Source organism: Podarcis muralis, chromosome 1 (genome assembly GCF_964188315.1).
Source record: "Podarcis muralis chromosome 1, rPodMur119.hap1.1, whole genome shotgun sequence".
Classification (NCBI taxonomy): domain Eukaryota; kingdom Metazoa; phylum Chordata; class Lepidosauria; order Squamata; family Lacertidae; genus Podarcis; species Podarcis muralis.
In genome coordinates, this window is record NC_135655.1 from 77,977,574 (window position 1) to 77,990,525 (window position 12,952).

General features: G+C 41.0%; 1 protein-coding gene across 2 annotated transcripts; it reads left to right on the forward strand.

The window, feature by feature from the left end:
- The first annotated feature begins 6 nt into the window (after positions 1 to 6).
- GAL (galanin and GMAP prepropeptide) lies at positions 7 to 10,539 on the forward strand. 2 transcript variants are annotated; one of them, XM_077932001.1, is made up of 7 exons: positions 7 to 351; positions 621 to 701; positions 2,089 to 2,143; positions 5,994 to 6,059; positions 7,849 to 7,929; positions 8,425 to 8,502; positions 10,265 to 10,539. In XM_077932001.1, the coding sequence occupies exons 2-7, from the start codon at positions 621 to 623 to the stop codon at positions 10,324 to 10,326; spliced, it is 423 nt and encodes a 140-aa protein (XP_077788127.1). In that variant the 5' UTR covers positions 7 to 351; the 3' UTR covers positions 10,327 to 10,539. The 2 variants fall into 2 exon arrangements, with proteins under 2 accessions (XP_077788127.1, XP_077788129.1); XM_077932003.1 differs by lacking the exon at positions 5,994 to 6,059.
- Positions 10,540 to 12,952: the final 2,413 nt, after the last annotated feature.

Genomic DNA, 12,952 nt, shown 5'->3' on the forward strand with positions numbered 1-12,952 from the left:
GAATTGCTGTAATTTTTTGCCCTTCCTAATGCACTGCCTCGGCGAGGGGAAATGGCCAGGGGGGGGTGGGCGGCTCTCCAGGCTCCCCGGGGGGAAAGAGGCAAGCAGCTCCGGCGAGGCTCATAAATAGCGCGGATCGGGCAGGCTTCGGTACCACTCGGACCACCACCCCGCCTCCCCAGCGGTTCTTCCGCAAGCTCCTCCTCCTCCTGCTCCCCGCTTGCGGGATCTACGCAGGGACTGAGTGAGGAAGATTCCCACAGGAGATCAGCCAGCAGCCCTTGGGGACCACCGTCCTACCGCTCGCCAGGATCCACCTCGACACACATCGGACACCACTTGCACGGCAAGGTACTGTCGAGTTACTGTCGCGCTGCGTTCGTGACCTCATGCGCCTTCCCCATCTTTGGCTACAACTTTTGACGCGCGTCTTTGAGTTCTCCTACCCGCCGTGCGCGCGCGCGTTTATATAAAATCTGTAGATAGAACATCGCTCGATCCCCTTTACTTTCTTCCTCCTGGCATTATGGGGTGGTAAGAAGGGAAGCGGGTGTCTGAAACCCCCCAGCTGACAGGGGCAGGCAGGCAGAGGGGTTCAGTGCGTTTTGGTCTCCTTTCAGATGCAGAGGTGTACCTGTCTCCTGTTTGCCTCCTTGATCTTCTGCGCTGCCGTCTCAGAGACTTTCGGGCTGGTCTTATCTGTGAGTATTGTCGCTTTCTGCTTTCTACACTACTCTCCGTCTACAATAATCATGTGTAAGTGGTGAAGGGTGGGTGGGGGACAAGTTTCACGGTAAATTTCAGAAGCCTGCTCTTGGATCAGTGCAAGAGAAAGTGTGTTCACACGGTCGTTTTTTTCCTCCAGTATTGATGCAGTATAGCCACTCATTTATTCCGGAGTATCCAAACAGCCTTCTTACAAAGGATGGCATCCCTGTTTTCTCCCCAGTGTCATCCTGAGGTTTTTGAGTGATGGTGGTGTGCAGTGATTTTTTGGAGTTTCCATCACAATTATATAGTGCAGTCCTTTCAGGTATGATGGATTGGTGGAATTCTGTTGTCTGGCATGAAGGTGTGCTTTGGGAATGTAGTAAAGCCCCTCTGCATTTCTTGGTCACCTCTCCACAGTTGCCAGTTCTAAAATGTCATCTCTCTGCAATGGTTTTCCTACAGTGGTGGAACAAATTTCCCTCCCCATTTCAGGGGCAGGAAGGAAAGTGGGGGAATAACAATTGTATTTTCCAAGAGTTGATCTTTTCCAGCTGGAGAGAAGCAAGTGATTTGTTGAAGAGCACAGGAATCCCAGAGAAAGTGGTGTAAATCTTTTGAAACAGTTTAACAGCAAGGAGAATGTGAGTTGCTTCTTACTGAGACATTAATGTCAAGCTGGGTGCAGTCCCAAGTTTACTTTTCTGGAAGGAAATTCTTTTGAAATTGATGAAGCCAACTCCTGAGTAACCTGAGAGTACAAAGTATGAGGGATGAAACCCTGTAACAAATCATTTACTTTACTTATTTTTTTTAATTTTAGCTATATAGTAATTTATCCTTAAAATTCAATTAGACTATTCAAACAACAATATAAATATTATATAAAAAAATTCCTTGCAGTAGCACCTTAAAGACCAACTAAGTTAGTTCTTGGTATGAGCTTTCGTGTGCATGCACACTTCTTCAGATACATACAAACTGTGTATCTGAAGAAGTGTGCATGCACACGAAAGCTCATACCAAGAACTAACTTAGTTGGTCTTTAAGGTGCTACTGCAAGGGTGTATCTGAAGAAGTGTGCATGCACACGAAAGCTCATACCAAGAACTAACTTAGTTGGTCTTTAAGGTGCTACTGCAAGGAATTTTTTTTGTTTTGACTATGGCAGACCAACACGGCTACCCATCTGTAACTGGAAATATTATATAGTTATATATAATAGATTACACTTACATTCAAGAAAACAGGTTTAAATATATATTATGAAACATGATCAATGTGTGATTTCCTTGACTGGTATTTCTGTATTTTAAAAGAAAAACTGTGTGGCAGTAATAAGTGAAAAAATAATAATCTCACAATTTTTCCTTCTGCAAGGCTAAAGAGAAAAGGGGATGGACTGTGAATAGTGCTGGTTATCTGCTTGGTCCAAGTAAGTCCAAATGTTTTATATTACTTGAAGACAATCTGAAATAACAGAAAAGTAACATCCCGAGGTTTCTAAAGCTCATCGCATACTATACATGAGCATACATGCAATATCCCATACTAACTCTCATTCCCAGCTTGTGGCGGGTGACAGCACTAAATCACTCAGTTAGTGCTCTCTGGTGTTTATTGTAACCTATTTACAGTGGAGTGCTTTGCAGGAATTATGACTCTTATCACTGCGCTTGAATCATGAGAGTAAACCAATTTTATCTGAAAGCTCATCTTTCAGTTCCGAAGCCATGCCATTTACAGATAATATTAAATATACATACTAGTATCTCTGAATGTGGTTATCAACTTTCCTGGAATAAATATGCCAAACTAATACTATGCTGGAAAACTGTATCTTCTGCTTTGGAGTCCACATCTTTTTACTTTCCTTTGCTTACTGTTGTTGAGAAGATGATGTATTTTGGACTGTCTACAAACAACTGAGGCCCAGTCCAGCAAAGTTAATGAAAGGGCATCTGCTTTGCATGCTGAAGGTTCTGGGTTCAGTCGCCAGCTAGGACTGGGAGAGAGCCCTGCCTGATCTCCTGATAAGTTGCAGCTAGCTATTGTAGACTATACTGAGCAAGAGGGGCTAATAATCAGACTCAATATTAAGCGGCTCCCTATGTTCCTAAATCCCACTGAGTGTACTCGAATAGGACTTTACCTAGATTGTGCCCATGATAAGTGCTTTATGTAGATACTATACTTCAGCTTGGGGAAATAATTTTGTTATCCATGAACAGGTAATTTTGGTAGAGAAGAGGGTAAAGCGATTGAAGTGGTTAGGTGCCAGGGGACAAAATTCACAGTAAGGTTCAAAAGTCTTTTACTTGGATAAATGCAAGAGAAAGGGTGTTCCCATGGTTGCTTTTTCCTCCAGTATTGATTCAGTTTGCTCACTCATTCCTGAGAATCCAGGCAGCCTTCTTCCAAATGATGGCATCTCTCTTTCCTCCCATCATGAAGTTTTAAAGTGCTGGTTTGTAGTGATTTAAAAAAAAATCATTTTTATTAAGTTTCCTATTTTAACAATCCAATCAAATCACATTGAATGTTCCAGATTATACAAATACATATCAAATAGTCCAAATATTCTGCCTAAATTATAATTTTTTTGCCTAAATTATAATTTTTTTGTTGAGACTTCCCATGATTCAAGTTCGGGGAGGCTCTGGTTTGTAGTGATTTTTGTTTATCACCCTTTCCTTTAGTGTACAAGCAATTATCAGCTAAGCTTCTTTTAAAGCCAATATTTTTTAAAGCATTATCAAGACACTCATTCCAATTTCTAGCTGATTGTTTGAGCCCATAGATTGCTTTGTGTAACCTATATACAGAATTCTGTTTGCCTGCCTCAAATCTTGGTGCTTGATTCATAAAAATTTCTTCGTGCAGATTTAAGCTGTTTCAAGATAAGCTGTTTCAATATCAAAATGATTTACCTTAAACCCATGTTGTGCTGCAATAGCTAGCAATAAACGTACACTTTCACTCCTTGCAGTAGGAGAAAAGGTTTCATCAAAACTTTCACCTTTTCTTTGCGTAAAGCCTCGTGCTACCAGCCTAGCTTTGTACTTAACACTACCATCTGCCAAGTGTTTTATTTTATACACCCATCTACAGTCCACTGTCTTTTTTCCTTCTGGCAATGGCTCAATAGTAAACACATTATGTTCTGCCAAAGATTTCATTTCTGCTCTCATTGCATTTTCCCACATTACTATTTCCTGGTGTGGTAACTTTAAAACCTCCTTATAATCATGAGGTTCTTTCTTCACATCAACAGTTTTAACTTCTTGTATAGTAAACCTTTCTGGAGGTACCCCCTTATTGCTTCTTTGTGATCTTCAAACTTGAACACTTTCCCCCTCTGAACTATCTTCCCCTTCTAATTCATCTTGCTCAGGAGAAATTGGTTCAGCTTTAGGAGATTGTGTACTGGAACCCTCATCCCCTGATTCCTCATCACTATCACTTTCATAACTTTCTTTAATTTGTGGCTTTTCTTCCTCAGATTTCACAAAATTATCTGTATCATCTGAAAATAAAACAACCTCTGAATTTCCATGTAAATGAGCCCAACCATCTTACTCATAAAACTCTGCATGTCTTGATATTACAACTCTGCCAAGCCCTAGTGCAAAACTATACACTTTTGACCAACTTTGATAACCAACAAATCTAAGTCTCTTTGCCTTGGGAACTCCTTTCCTTCTCTGTCCTTTTGGGATGTGAACCCAAGCCCAACAACCAAAAGTTTTAACATGGTCCAAAAAAGTTTTTTTTTTTCATAAAGCAAAAAAATGAGGGGTATTGTTTGTGGTAGAATGAAACAATCTGTTCTGTATGTAATTAGCACAGAGAATTGCTTCCCCCCAAAACTTCCTGGATAAGCCAGAATCACATAACATAGAATCTAGCATTGTTTGTAAAGACCTTATCTTGCGTTCTGCAACTGAATTTTCTTCGGGTGAAAAAGGACACAATTTATGGTGACTAATACCACGTTTTTTTCAACCATATATGGAAGGCTTCAGACATGAACTCGCCTCCGCGGTCACTCTGCAGTTGGGTAACTTTGTAGGGAAACTGCCTTTCTATATAGTTGACTCAATTTTTAATCAGTTGACCAGTTTCACTTTTGTGTTTTAACAAATATACCGGCTATAATCATCCACAAGAACCAGAAAAAACATTGCTCCTCCTTCAGATTCTGCAAATGGCCCACAAAGGTCTGGATGTAATAAAGCAAATGGCTTCTTGCTAATTCTATTACTTTCAGGGTAAGATCCCCACTTACTTTTAGACTCCTTGCAGGTATTGCAGTCCAGAAAAACTGAACATTTTTTTCATTTTAATTCCCTTACTTAATTCTGGCATTTTCGCAAAACTGCGGAAATTGGCATGCCCCAAATGACCATGCCACAAATGCTGGCACTCATCATGCAAGGCTCTATTCCTGTTAGAGGGGGGTTTTTCTTCTGGTGGCAGACGACAGAACCATGAAACTGGTGTAAAACACTCAAACAAAGGTTTTATTACAGCTATACAAAACAACAAACAAAAAGCATGCAGGTGTTCTGTCTCTCTGCAGGCAAATTCAAACTGCAACTTCTCCTCCTTTTGTAGTCATCACCAGCTGTACCTAATCAGCCTAGAAAACCACTCCCAGAACTCACAGAAAAGGTTCTTAAAGTTACAGTCATCCTTTCTGTTTCTTTGCAGAATGACTCCTAACACTACCAGTAGATCACGATCGACCTGTTGGACATCCCTGGAACAGATCAACTGAAATTAATAGACCCAACCTAGCTGTGCTCATTAAATTCAGTGGGTCGACTCTAAGTAAAGCTTAACTGAATACAGCCCAAGGTTCCCTTTCTACACATCTGTTAGTAACCTCCAGCTGCTTCACTCATAACGGAGCTGTATTTAACTAAGTGACATTTTCAGAATGCAAGCTTCACACCTTTGCTGCTTATTGGGTGTGTTCAATACACCTTTTCATAATTGCCCAATATGTTAGATTATAGCTATCCGTCCGTATGTTGTAGAAATTACTTTCAAGGACACAAGAGGGGTGTCTTTACTTACAAGGGGTAAAGCATAATACAAGAGTTTTAAAAACAGTGCCTAAATACCTCTACTAAGAATGTTTTATTTGTTTGTGTTGGCTTCAGATAAACAGTGACTGAAGAGGCTGTGCAGACAGCCAAATCTGCATTCCATAGAAAGGAGATCTACTGATCAAAGTTCCGTTTTTTCTAAGGTTGGGTAATAGCCATAATCTGTTTCAGGTCGTGTTGCTCAGATCCTCAAGAAAATGTCCCGTGCAAAGGGGACAGAAGAGCCACCTGGGGAACGTAAGATGGCTTTTGGAGGTTATTCGTGTAAACTAACTGCAGTTTACTGTCAAAGCAAACTAACTGACAACTCGCTACTTAAAACCAAAGGAAGCAACAGTACAACTACATTTTCTTTTCTTTTCTTTTTATAAAATTTATTGAACAATTTCCACAAACAAATTTCAGAACAAATAATCAATTACATTGTTCCCCCATTTTTTCCTTATTCCCCTCCCTATCCCTCCCTCCCTCCCTTCCCCTCCACAGACTTCCCTCAGCTCCTCTCTCTGATTTGTATACCTATGTTATTCTCTGCATGTTAAATAATGTACGTATCGTTACTTAATCTATCATATGTTCATCTACTAAATTTGTGGATGTTTATTCAAAACCGTCCAAGGAGTCCAATTCCTTTTGTTGTTGTTTTAAGTAATTTGTAAAAAGTCCCCACTCTTCTTTGAAGTCAAAGTTGTCCTTCTCACGTAATTTATATGTCAATTTAGCCAATTCCGCATAGTTCATCCATTTTTCTTGCCACTGTTCTTTCATTGGGGTTTCTTCATTCTTCCATCCTTGTGCTAACCAGGCTCTTTCCGCTGTTGTAGCGTACATAAATAAGTTCTTTGTTTTTCTTGGCAGGTCTTGTTCTACAATCCCCAACAAAAATGCGTCTGGCTTTTTTACAAATGTCATTTTAAACATTTTTTCCAATTAATTATTTATCATTTCCCCCCCAAAATTAACCTCTCTACATTCCCACCACATATGGTAAAAAGTACCTTCTTTTTCTTTACATTTCCAACATATGTTTGATCCAGTTTTTTACATTTTTGCTATTTGTACTGGTGTAATATACCATCTGTACATCATTTTCATATAATTTTCTTTCAAAAGAGAACAATCTGTAAATTTCAAATTTACTTTCCACATTTTTTCCCAGCCCTCAAATTGTATGTTATGTCCTATATCCTGTGCCCATTTAATCATAACTGATTTAATCTCCTAATCTTTTGTCTCCCATTCTAGCAAAGTACTATATGCTTTCTTCAACAGCTTCACTTCTTCTTCTATAACTTCCTTTTGAAATCTAGAAGTTGTATAACTAAACCCTTTCTTGCTATCTTCCTTATACATCTCACGTAATTGTCTGTAATGTAACCAACTCTGAAAATGTTCTTTAATTTCCTCATAGTCTTTTAATTTCCACTTTCCTTCTTGGTCCCTCAGTAAATCTCTGTATGTAGGCCACCTCCCCTTTTTGCCAAGTGGTTTGAGTAACGAATCTTCAATTGGTGATAACCACCAGGGTGTTTTTTGTTCAATTAAGTCTTTACAGTACAACGACATGTTCTAAATTGGACACAATGAGCCCAAGACTGCACCCAGATATGCTCAACTCTTTTAGTCACGGCTTTTCAGGAAAAGACAAACAAGGGCTTTGAATCAGAGATGGTTCAGGAGACGCCTTTCGAATTCCTTGCTAATGGCTCAGTTCCACATTTGGCTGAAGGGACACATAAAGTCATTGGGACGTGTTATACCAATAGCTTCACCACCACCACATCATCATCTATGACACTGTGGTGCTGCAGTTGTTTGCCAGTGATGCATTGGTTTACAGCTGGTGTGACTGTTTAAGTGGAATGCTTCTTTCCATTCATTTGCTGTTCACCATCCCATCAGGAAATGTCTTTCACGTTCTTGTTCAAAGCTGAAATCTTTTTACCTGGTGTGGTGACGTCTATGAATCTCAGGCTACTCTAGTAAGCATTACAGAATGAATGAAACCTCTCTCATTTGTTAACAGGTGCAATTGACAAAGTTTTTAATACCCAGCCTGGTCTAGCTGGTAAACGTGACATACAGCTTGAAGGAAATACAAAAGCAGGTAATGAAATGACCCCCTTCTCGTACTTACTGAGGAGTTTATATCCAGTGATATCTGAACAGCTGCCCACCAAACATCCTTTGGCACATTTCTAGATTCTAACAAGAGCCTTTATTCCAAACTTTTACAGGGGGGGTGGGTCTGGGCAGGATTTCAGGAGTCTAGAGGTTTCGGCAAGGCCAGTCAATCAACTGGTGTATGGATTGCATCACCCCTTTTTATTCTTAGTGCATTTGAAAATGAAATATTCTTTTTAAAAGATACTTTAAACTAGAGGAAAAGCTTCTTTCCACTGGAAACTGAGTGCCACTGATTACAGAAGCTGGTTAACATAGGTAGACCTATAACCAACATTGTCTCATCAGCCTGAGAGAAAAAAAACAAACCCTTTATATCCTAATGTATATTATATTACTGCCAATATGTATCTCCTTCTTCACCTTAATTATTTTAAATGAACAGCAAATTTAGTAATACCTAACTAATATTTTCTAGGTATTTTGGGAAGACCACTGACCGATGACAATGTTTTGCGTATGGTAATTGAATTTTTGACATACTTACACCTTAAAGGTTAGTAAACCTGTTTTCACTTCAAACCGTTTTGTAATATGAAAATTAACATAATCCTTACAGAGGATTGTAACCCATATTCCATGAGCAGCATCCCACTCAAGCAACAGGATCCCCCCTTTCCTTGTGTGCACCCCAGATCTGCTCCAAAGCAGGTGAGAACATGAGTAGAGCCCTGCATGATCAGGCCAAAGGCTCATCCTCTTCCCAGATGCCTATAGGAAGCCTGCAAGCAGGACCTGAGTCTCCCTCTTCTGATTCAGAGCAATTTGTATTCAGAGGCATGCTGCTTCTGACAGTGGAGGTAGGACATAGCCAATAGCCCACTGACAGCTTTATCCTCCATGAATTGTCTATTCCTCCTTTAAAGCCATCCAAGTTTCTCTCACTTCACCTGGTGAGAGAAAATTTTGCAGCTCAACTATGCACTGTGTGAAGAGGTACAGTGGTACCTCAGTTCTCGAATGTAATCCATTCCGGAAGACCGTTCGAGTTCCAAAACATTTGAAAACCAAGGCGCAAAGGGCTGTCTGCAGATTCAGTTGAGAAAACTGAAAAACACGCAGTGGAAGCCATTCGACTTCCGAGGCGCATTAGGAAACAGAAGCATCCACTTCCAGGTTTTTGGTGTTCAGGTTCCGAAACGTTCGTCAACGGAGACGTTCGAGAACCGAGGTACCACTGTAGTTTCTACTGTCTATCCTATCTTTTCCAACTTTCAGCTTCATTACATGTCCCTGAGTTCTAGTATTATGAGGGAGAAAAACTTCTCCCTGCCTTGTTTCTCCACATCATGCTTAATCTTATACATCTCAGTCATGCGCCCCCTTTCTAGCTATTTCTCTAAACCAGAAAAGGCCCAAATGTTGTAACCTTTCCTCATGGGGCAGTTGCTCCATCCCATTGATCTTCCTCATTTGGTGGGCGTGGAACAAGGCCTTCTTTTTGGAGCATTCTAACTCTGGAACAAACAAAGCTGTTGTTTCTTACACACACTTTCTCAGTGCTGAATGGCTTCTTAATTATTACAGGAAAATTGCAGGTGAAATAAATGGGGTTTTGCATCTTTCCAGAATTTCTTTCGGCTTTTAGGCTGTGTGATTTTTTTCCCCATACAAAGGGAGCCATATAGGTAGAAAATTATTCGTACAAGGAGAGAATAATAACAGCAAGATGAAAGGCAGGCACTGTAATTGCAAATCGGATGGTAGTGCTTCTGTCAATGAAGGGACCTTTGAGTCAAAGCCACACAATGCTTTCTCAATAAGGGAAGAAAAGCACATTCATTGACAGGTGAAAATGTTCATGGATGACCAGCCTCATGCAACAGTGCAAGAAGAGAAGCATATTTAGAATTTGCCATGTATTTAAGCAAGGGAAGCTGTGGTCCTCCAGGTGTTGTTAGACTGCAACTCCGCTCAGTTCCAGCCACCTAGGTCAATATGATGGAAGCAACACTTTGAAAACCAAAGGTTAGCTGCCTCTATGTTAGAACATAGGTTTCCCATCACTGATTTGAACCCCAACACATGCCTATATCAAAATTACATCCATACATAATTACAAACAGTCGAATGAAACCATAAGAAAGGAATGACGTATTGTTTTTATTTCTTTTTGGAGGTGTTAAGTGAGTTCGACTGCCTTGACTTGTATAATAATTGCTTTGGAAGTGAACTGTAGTTTTATAGATTTGTCTCCGAGCACTTATTGTTTCCTGTCTTTCACAAGCATACACTTCTAATTTTTATTTATTTTTCAGAAGCTGGGGTTCTTGATGACATACCTGCAACACTTTCTTCAGAAGAAACAAATCAGTCTTGAAAGAGAACGTATTTATACTCTGTGTTATAAATTCCCAACATCTAATCAGAACTTTGAACAAAATATGGCATTGTATTCATCTTGTACGTTCTTCCTCATTGTCAACTTCTTTTTGTCTTTTCTTTCTTTGGTGATGTTACATTGTAAAAAAAAAAAAATCACTGATAAAAAATTACTTTCGATAAATGACATAATAAAAAAATAGCAGCTGTTGCTTGTTTCACTTGTCCTAGAATACTTTGATGCTTCTGCATAAGGTTATAATCAAGGGGGCTTCAGTCCTGGTTAGAGATCTGTTTCCTTTCAAAGGTGGCGATAGGGGAACTCACTCAGTGTGACCCCCCAAAAAAATCTCTTTTATTGTAAAGGGGGGGGGTGTACACAGCAAAAGCAGCAAAAACAATGATTTCAAACAATGCAGGTCCTCTCTAGATCTCTTCCCAAGACCCTCATGCAGTAGGCCAGTGGATGGAAATTGTTCCCACTCATAAAGCCATAATTCATAGCAACAGATAGATGCCTACGAGCTGCTCTGTTGTAACTCCTGTGCATCCTTTGCAAAGGTACAAGAAGATTCTGCACCAAGGGTTAAGTTAGATGTTGTGCTCAAGGCTTTTTTCCAGCTGGAACTCACTGGAACTCAGTTTCAGCACGCTTCAAGTGGGCGCCATTGCCATTCTAAGAGAACAAGGGTTCATGGTGAGTTCCATCACCCTTTTTTTCTATAAAAATAGCACTGGTTGTGCTTAATGTGTTGTGTGCAGTAACATCTATTTTTGTGCTTAATTTAATTACAGCTGGTTTCTTCCTCCTTCCGTTAGCTAAGGCTGATAATTGGCAACGTGGCTTAATATAACACTGCACGGGGGCAGCAGGTGTGTTAGTCTGTTGTAGCAACAAGAGCAGCAGCGGGGGGGGGGGGAAACACCTTCATGAGTTTTCATTTAGTAGCTCACCACTCATTGGGTGTGTGAACTGTTATTTTCCATTGCTGTATGTATCTACCATGCACCTATACCAGCACCCCCCCCCACACACTCACACGTCATTTGTAAATAGTGAGTCCCCAAACCATGAAATACAAGGGGTAGAAAGTCTGTCACATATCAGTGCAGAGCCCAAAGTCACATGAACAGAGGGACCTCGCCATAATAGAAAGCAGTGGGGAGGGGACACATTTAAAACCTTGCAGGAGTGGGAGAATTCCAAGGGTGGGGGTGGGGAGTTGTGGGAAACTGAAACAGCTGGTGGGGAAAGGATCAAGTACTTCCACTTCACTCATCTCAATTAGACACACTGAAGTGGCTTTTGCGATCTGAAAAGGGCTGTTGGGATAATGCAGTGGTGGGGAGGGCCACATGTTCCCCCTCCCTGAGCTACAGTTTTGAGCATTAACACAGAGTTGGAGCCTAAAGATAGCAATTTGAGTCTTTTTCACTGTATATTGTGTGAGCTTTCCCTGAATCTGAGGCAAAGATGCACTTTAGAATCCTAGGCTGTTATCCTATGGACAGAATCCCAATAAATAAACAGGACTTATTCCGGTCATAAGTAAACACGTGCTACTTTGTGCTGTTAGGCAAGCATACAGAAGTTTCGGTGTACAACCATTCACTCTATTCTTGGACCCTGCTGTTGGCTTTGCAAACGTCGAATGAACACGGGTTTTCTCACTTGTCATAAAATTCACACACGAGTTAAGCTCCTTCACATATGCAAGCTGCTCGAATTTTCCCCGAAGATAGAACAAATTCAACAAGTTCTTTGGCAATTATTGAGTGGCTGTTGGATCCACGTGGAGCTCAGTCACAGTGGGAAGCTCAAATCCAAATCCAAATGCATTTGTAAATATGACTATGATTGTAGACTGAGGGGTCCCCACATGGTGTGATTCAGAAGTTTTTAGACTACACTTCCCACCATCCTTGACCACTGCCCATGCTGGCTGGGGCTGATGGGAACCAGAGTCTAACAACACCTGGAGGGGACTGCATTTTCTACCCCGGTGGCAGATGATGTGCTTCACTGAACTGGAGGACAATATAGCTCTGCGGTTAGAAGAGTTAGGGGCTGGCATGAGATACAACCAACTTCATCTGTAGGAGTCTGCATCAAAGAGACAGGTGGGAGATAAATAGATTTTATTCCAGCCCCTTCAGGCTAGGAATTGAACTGGGAGTGCAATATGCTTCCACACCACCACCTCCTTAGCAATGTTGTCGTTTAGTTGTTTAGTTGTGTCTGACTCTTTGTGACCCCATGGACCAGAGCACGCAGGCACTCTTGTCTTCCACTGCCTCCTGCAGTTTGGCCAAACTCATGCTGGTAGCCTTGAGAACACTGTCCAACCATCTCGTCCTCTGTCGTCCCCTTCTCCTTGTGCCCTCCATCTTTCCCAACATCAGGGTCTTTTCCAGGGAGTCTTCTCTTCTCATGAGGTGGCCAAAGTATTGGGGCCTCAGCTTCACGATCTGTCCTTCCAGTGAGCACTCAGGGCTGATTTCCTTCAGAATGGATGGGTTCGATCTTCTTGCAGTCCATGGGACTCTCAAGAGTCTCCTCCAGCACCATAATTCAAAAGCATCAATTCTTCAGCGATCAGCCTTCTTTATGGTCCAGCTCTCAC

Excerpts from the sequence above, each read along its gene's own strand:
- GAL (XM_077932001.1), top strand. The coding sequence starts at position 621 with ATGCAGAGGTGTACCTGTCTCCTGTTTGCCTCCTTGATCTTCTGCGCT. Across the intron at positions 702-2,088 it reads CTTTCGGGCTGGTCTTATCT|GCTAAAGAGAAAAGGGGATG; the intron begins GTGAGTATTGTC and ends TCCTTCTGCAAG. Across the intron at positions 8,503-10,264 it reads GACATACTTACACCTTAAAG|AAGCTGGGGTTCTTGATGAC; the intron begins GTTAGTAAACCT and ends TTTATTTTTCAG.